Genomic DNA, 7,320 nt, shown 5'->3' with positions numbered 1-7,320 from the left:
GGTAAGGAGTGGTCACATGGTAACATGGAATTCCAAAAGACCAAGGCTTCCCATGGCCGAGACTTCCAGAAGAATCAGAAATGCTTCTCAGGAAACAAATGGAGGAGCTTCATCCTCAGCTCTGTAGGTCAACCTGAGACATGCCCATCCGAAAGACTCAAACTTGGCAGGTAAAACTAGCCTCCTCTTTGCCATCAAGTATCTCTTGGAGGTCGTAGTGTTAGTCACTCAGTTATGTCCAACTGTTTGGAGCCCACCAGGCTCCTCCATCCATGGATTCTCCAGGCAGGAATACTGGAGTGGTTTGCAATTTCCTTCTCCAAGGGATCTTCCTGACCCAGGAACTGAACCTGGGTCTCCAACACTGCAGGCAGACTCTGCCATCTGAGCTACGAGGGAAGCCCTCTCTTGGAGATATTGGTTCTCATTTTACACTGAGCTCAGTGAAGTCTCCTTCTCAACTATTCCTTGAGAGCCGAAGCTGAGTTGTTTGTCAGACTGGTCAGGGAAACCAGGGAAGGGGCAACAAGAAATTCTGATAGGAGAAGGGTGATCATAATGAGGAAAATAAAAGCAGAAAATGCCCTGTTTTAAAGGAATGTAAAGAACCATTTCTTCCATCACCCTGAAACATTGATGTTATCAACTTGCTTTCCAGAAGAAGAAATTAAATTCCGAGAAGGTTAAGTTTTACAGCCCAAACCACTCAGATACTGAAAGGTGAATCATGATTTGAATCCGATAAAAAAAGATGTAGAAAAAACATACCTAAATATTTCAGACTTATTATCTGTGGGTGATAAGATTATGAGTGATTTTAATTTTCTTTTCTATACGTCTTTGTATTTTCCTAATTTTCTCCACTGGGTAGTTGTCACTTAATAATGAGAAAAAATAAAGTTCTTTAAGTTTCATCAGGGCCTGGGATAAGGGCTGGGAGCAGAGACAGCAAAGAAAGCTCACTACAGAAGCATTAGTCTGCTATTTCTGAAGCTGGGCAAGGTAAACTGCTAAGCTGAGATGCAGCTCAGAATGAGCTGGAGAGGGAGGAGGCAAGCAGCCCAGGCCAGAGTTTTGGCTCCTTCGAGCCCAGGGAAGCTCAGCATGAAAGGGGCCTGGACCGAGAACACCAACTTAGTAGTTGGTTCCAAACACAAAGACTTGATCCAAGAACAACCTAGACTGTGGGGCTGGCCAGAATCCAAAATGGAAGGGCCTTCAAAGAGGGCACATGCAGCTCCCTAGGCAGGACACTTTGCACCTATGTGTTCTTAACCCTTATAATAGAACCTCCTGCCTATTGTAATTTGTGTTGCAATTAAGACCTCTGACACAAAAGTATGAGAGCCTGAAATGAAGGAGAAAGCAGGGGCACAGAGAAGACTGCTCAGTGCTAGGGAGGAAGAAGCAGGGAGGGCTGATGCCCCTCATCCCCACACAGCCCCTTCGTGTGGAGGAATCAGAGCTGTGGGTGAATTAGGAGACAGAATTGGGGGTGCATTTGGCAGCGGAGAGAAGCCCTAGGTTCCCACAGGCAACTTCCTGCCCCAAAGGAGTAAGAGGTCCCTAGGTCATATGAGACTCAAGCTCATCCCTTTAGAAACCCATCCCACTCAAGCTCAATTCCAGTGGAAACCATTGTTTCCACTCCTGAAGCATTCTCAAGCTCCAAGCAGATATTATACAAAGAAAACTTTATTTGTAAAAAATATCCTGGCCACATAGGTTTCCATAGCTGGAAGACACAAGTCTGGGGTCTAGGAGTTGAATGGAGTGGTCAGTAATTTTAACACAAGCCTGTAACTTTACATCAAAATTCCTTCTTCCACAACCCACACTTAGTAGCCATTAGTTCAGTTTTAAATATCTCACAGAACACTGGTGGTCAGTAAACATGTCCTTAATTTAATAAAATTCTAGCCACTCCTCTAGAATTTAGAGAGTTTGTTCACTCTATGAAAAACCTGCTCTAGTCAGCTTATAAATATAATCTCTGAATTGTTTTTAAAAAGTCTCATTTTCAAATATAAAAATAAATAAGTTAAATAGAAAAAATAAATAAATACATTAATAAATACAACCAACAGTAGAAAAGATCTTACTAAAATCTTATAAAACCATGATCCAGATTAAGAGTTCAGTTCTGTTTAGTCACTCTGACTAAACAGTCCCGTCCAACTCTCTGCGAGCCCATGGACTGCAGCATGCCAGGCTTCCCTGTCCATCATCGACTCCCTGAGCTTGCTCAAACTCATGTCCATCAAGCCAGTGATGCCATCCAGCCATCTCATTCTCTGCCATCCCCTTCTCCTTCCTACCTTCAATCTTTCCCAGCATCAGGGTCTTTTCCAATGAGTCAGTTCTTCCCATCAGGTGGCCAAAGTACTGGAGTTTCAGCTTCAGGATCAGTCCTTCCAGTGAGTATTCAGAACTGATTTATTACTATATATCCCTTATCTAGTCCTTTGGAATAGACTGATTGCATCTCCTTGCAGTCCAAAGGACTCTCAAGAGTCTTCTCCAACACCACGGTTCAAAAGCATCAGTTCTTCAGTGCTCAGCTTTCTTAATAGTCCAACTCTCACATCCATACATGACTACTGGAAAAGCCATAGCTTTGACTATGTAGACCTGTGTTGGCAAAGTAATGTCTCTGCTTTTTAATATGCTGTCTAGGTTGGTCATAGCTTTTCTTCCAAGGAGTAAGTGTCTTTTAATTTCAAGGCTGCAGTCATCATCTGCAGTGATTTTGCTAAGTCGCTTCAGTCATGTCTGACTCTGTGCAACCCCATAGACGGCAGCCCACCAGGCTCTGCCATCCCTGGGATTCTCCAGGCAAGAACACTGGAGTGGGTTGCCATTTCCTTCTCCAATGTATGAAAGTGAAAAGTGAGACTGAAGTCGCTCAGTCGTGTCCCACTCTTAGCGACCCCATGGACAGCAGCCCACCAGGCTTCTCCGTCCTTGGGATTTTCCAGGCAAGGGTACTGGAGCAGGGTGCCATTGCAGTGATTTTGGAGCCCCAGAACTAAAGTCTCTTGCTGTTTCCATTGTTTCCCATCTATTTGCCATGAAGTGATGGCACTGGATGCCGTGATCTTAGTTTTCTGAATGTTGAATTTTAAGCCAATGTTTTCACTCACTTCTTTCACTTTCATCAAGAGGCCCTTTAGTTCTTCTTCACTTTCTGCCATAAGAGTGGTGTCATCTGCATATCTGAGGTTATTGGTATTTCTCCCAGAAATCTTGATTCCAGCTTGTGGTTCAGCCAGCCTGACATTTCACATGATAAACTCTGCAAATAAGTTAAATAAACAGGATGACAATATACAACCTTGACATACTCCTTTCCTATTTGGAACCAGTCTGTTGTTCCATGTCCAGTTCTAACTGTTGCTTCTTGGCCTGCATACAGATTTCTCAGGAGGCAGGTAAGGTGGTCTGGTATTCCCATCTCTTTAAGAATTTTCCACAGTTTGTTGTGATCCACAGGGTCAAAGGCTTTAGCGTAGTCAATAAAGCAGTAGTAGATGTTTCTCTGAAACTCTCTTGCTTTTTCGATGATCCAGAGGATGTTGACAATTTGATATATGGTTCCTCTGCCTTTTCTAAATCCAGCTTGAACATCTGGAAGTTCTTGGTTCATGTACTGTTGAAGACTGGCTTGGAGAATTTTGAGCATTACTTTGCTAACCTGTGAGATGAATGCAATTGTGCAGTAGTTTGAACATTCTCTGGCATTGTGTTTCTTTAATTAAGAGTAGAAACACTAATAGCCACAATAAGGAAACAAATAATAAATAAATAATGGACATGGTGACCAGCACTAAATTACACAACAAACAGACAGCGGTTTGGGGTCATAATTCCATGAGTCCTGAGGGCTGAGCCCAGAATACTCTCAGCAGCATCACTTTCATCCTAGTCCACCTCTTCCATCCATCGCAAGAGAATGTCTAGCTCCCCCAAAGCCTTCACCACCGCTGCCTGAGGCGGAAGCTGGAAGACACAAAGTAAAGAGGTGAGCAACTCATAAAGAGACAACATGGGCTCCAAGTTTAATCCTCTCCTTTCACTGGTAGGTCTGTCAGGGATTATAAATGGAGGATATTTTCAAAATGAAGAGCTTGAAAGACATTATGGAACCTCAACATCTCACAAGAGGGAAAATCAGGGAGTCTAGTCACACTCGCAGAGAAGGCAATGGCAACCCATTCCAGTACCCTTGCCTGGAAAATGCCATGGACCGCAGAGCCTGTCTATGGGGGTCGCTAAAAGTCGGACACGACTGAAGCGACTTAGCAGCAGCAGCAGCAGTCACACTAGTCTTACATAGGAAAACTAAGGTCCAGAAGAGTAGCAGAATTGGGACTACAACCCAAGCTTCTTGAAACACAGAGAGTAAAGCTGCTTTTAAAAGAAAGATATGTGTTTCTGTGTGTGTGTGTGTTTGTGTGTGTAGGGATTGCCTACTGTGCATCCTCGCACTGAACAAATATTTACTGTACTAAGCACTGGACTGGCTAGGGATTCAGGGATAAATGACACCATCACTACCCACAGGGAATTTACAGTCATGTAAAGGAGACAAGCAGAAGCAGGCAATTAAAATGCCGTGTGGTGAATAACTGCCGGGGTCCCCTCAGGACAACAGAGAGGCACTTAAGTCTCAGAGAAGTAGCCAGTGCCTTCCCGGAAGTGATGCCTAGGCTGCATCTTAAAGGATGAGCAGAGCGTGCAGCAAGCAAACTCCAGTCTTCCTGACAGAGGTTCGAAGGCTTTGAGGTGAGAAAGAGCATGGCAAAGGCATGTGTGAAATGGCGAATGCCTGTTTTTGAAGGTATGTATATGTGTGTGAAGGCTTCCCCGGTGGCCCGGCAGTAAAGATTCTGCCTGCAATGCAGGAGACACAGGAGATGAGGGTTCCATCCCTGGGTCAGGAAGACCCCCTGGAGGAGGGCTTGGCAACCCACTCAGGTATTCTTGCCTGGAGAATCCCATGGACAGAGGAGCCTGGTGAGCTGCAGTCCACAGGGTTGCAAAGAGTCAGACACGACTGAAGCGACTTAGCGTGCACACGTATGTGTGTGAATGTGGAAAACTAATGCCTCTTATCTGTGCAACTGGAAGGTCCAGGTGTCTCGGGTGACTTGATGGAATCACAGCTATTCCTTCTTGATTCCCAGAGTGTCTTCCAGAAACAGCACCCTTCTAAAGCCTGCAGATGGATAGTCTACATGCGCTCAGAGGGCCACTAACCTGAGGGCTATAGGATTTCTTTGAGTATGAATATCCATCCCACCCATCTATGATCTCAGTTCTAAAAACACACTCATCCCAACCAAGGCCAAAATTGCATATACCTCTTCGAAATGACTCAGAATCTGGCTGTATTTCTCCTTTGCTTCTTCCCCACAAGGGCATGACATATGGGCATGCTGAAAAGAATACCAAAGAATGAGAGATGTTATTAAAGATTGCAATTTTCTGCCATTGACATGAAGTAGGTAGGAGTTCTGCTCTTTCCACCTATAGAAATCTTTTCATATCTCTTTATTTGGGATCACTAAAGTGTACATCAGCTAGAAAAGGAAGCCAGCATTTTAGGCTCAAATATAGAGCTCATTGCTTCTGTTCAGAAACAGGCAGCGTTGAAGGAGTTTGTGAGCGCCATATCCCTTCCAGCCTGCACCCCTGTTCTAATCTAGTTCCCTCCCAGAGAGCATCATGGGAAGAGCAAATTGGATTCTGAGGTCCTATCTTGAGATTGAATCTGGTGGTCTGCTAATTATCTGCCTGGACTCAGGATGCCCTGAAACATCATAGGATAACTCACAGAAGAACCATAACTTCATTCACATATAGTGATGATTATCAGTGACATCAAAGAGCCAGCACTTTATAGTTCTTTAGACATTTTGCATAGAACATGTATCCAAAAGTCAATATAACTGAGTTCTTATTACCTAGTCACATAGCTCAACACAGATTATTTTAGAACTCTCGAACTCAGTTTTTCCATCCATTAAATGGGTCTAAGATGAGCCTGATTGCTAAGTTATGTGCTGAGGTGGATCCTTTTACCCAAGACCCATACTCACACAGAGCTGGAGGTCCTTCTTGATGGTGAGAAGAGAGTTGGCAAGACGGCTGACCTTCCGAAAGATATGGTGGTCAGGGGGTTGATAGTTTTTGAATACCCTGTCCAGGTAAAGTCTCAGTATATGATGGAGGAGGCAGCACTGATCTGCAGGCTACAAAGAAGACTGGTGTGTTGGTAAGGGCAGGGTGTCCAGGGACAAGGTCAATGAAGATGTCCCCAACTCATATTTCCTCCCAGAATTCATATGGACCAAACACATACCTTTGTGCCTTGCAAAAACTGAGTCTTCCTCAAGATTCTGATGTCAATGATTTCATCTTTTGCTTGCTAAACAGAAAAGGGCAAGGTAAGAAAGTACAAGTCAGTGACTCCCGCCAGGATCCTAGACATCAAGACATCCACTCCATGCCATGGCCCAGTGGGCAGAGTGCCTCTCCAAAAACACTTTTACATTATGAACTGTAGATATTTCCTGGGAACATATCCTGCTGGTAAGGAGCCCCCAACCTGCTTCTTTTCGTAACCACCCTGCTGGAGGACAGATAAAAACAAGTAGAAAAGTGGGGAGGCAGTCGCAAGATGAAGGGTAGGGTGCCTCCCTCACATACCACACTGTCCCGAATCTCTGAAAATCCACTTCGAATTCCCTGAAGATTAGTGGTGATCACACAGCTTCCCAAATGCAGTGTTTTCAGCCCAGCAGAAGGTGTCCAGAAGAGATAAAACACAGAAAGAAGGCAGAGGGGAAGACCAGAACCTCTCATCTTGTGCCAGAATCTGGAGACCACAGGAGCTAAGAATTCAAAGGGAAGAGCGTGACTTACCGATTTCCCCATCCCATCCCTTAATAAGCCAATGCCACCACTGAGGACTTCTCTCTCCTATCCCCCATGCCCCTTGAGAAACTTAATAGCTTCATCTGACTTCAGATGGTCTGGCCCATTCATTCAACTTACTAAGACTGTGAGCCTCCCAGAAGAGACGCCTTCAGGTGCCTGTTCAGAGCCTGCTTATGGGTTGGTGCTACAGGTCCTGGTTCCTTTATTTTGTTCCCCTCCCAGCCCCATCGTCATCGCCCAGCAGGTAAAGCCTGGGGCAGCAGGCACTTTCAGTGAGTAGACATAGGATGACATCTCAGGGATAATGTCAAAACTTGTTTTGGCGAATTGACGTATATAGTCTTCATTTCCAGAATGCCAGTGTAACTCACCCTTCTC

General features: G+C 44.7%; 1 protein-coding gene across 1 annotated transcript; it reads right to left on the bottom strand.

The window, feature by feature from the left end:
* Nucleotides 1-3,921: 3,921 nt before the first annotated feature.
* Nucleotides 3,922-6,867, bottom strand: IL20 (interleukin 20). The gene is made up of 5 exons (XM_004013961.5): nucleotides 6,712-6,867; nucleotides 6,365-6,430; nucleotides 6,102-6,254; nucleotides 5,364-5,438; nucleotides 3,922-3,999 (listed from the first exon to the last, which is right to left on the bottom strand). The coding sequence occupies exons 1-5, from the start codon at nucleotides 6,865-6,867 to the stop codon at nucleotides 3,922-3,924; spliced, it is 528 nt and encodes a 175-aa protein (XP_004014010.3).
* Nucleotides 6,868-7,320: the final 453 nt, after the last annotated feature.

Source organism: Ovis aries, chromosome 12 (genome assembly GCF_016772045.2).
Source record: "Ovis aries strain OAR_USU_Benz2616 breed Rambouillet chromosome 12, ARS-UI_Ramb_v3.0, whole genome shotgun sequence".
NCBI classification, from domain to species: Eukaryota; Metazoa; Chordata; class Mammalia; order Artiodactyla; family Bovidae; genus Ovis; species Ovis aries.
This window is presented reverse-complemented; position numbering and strand designations above follow the sequence as displayed.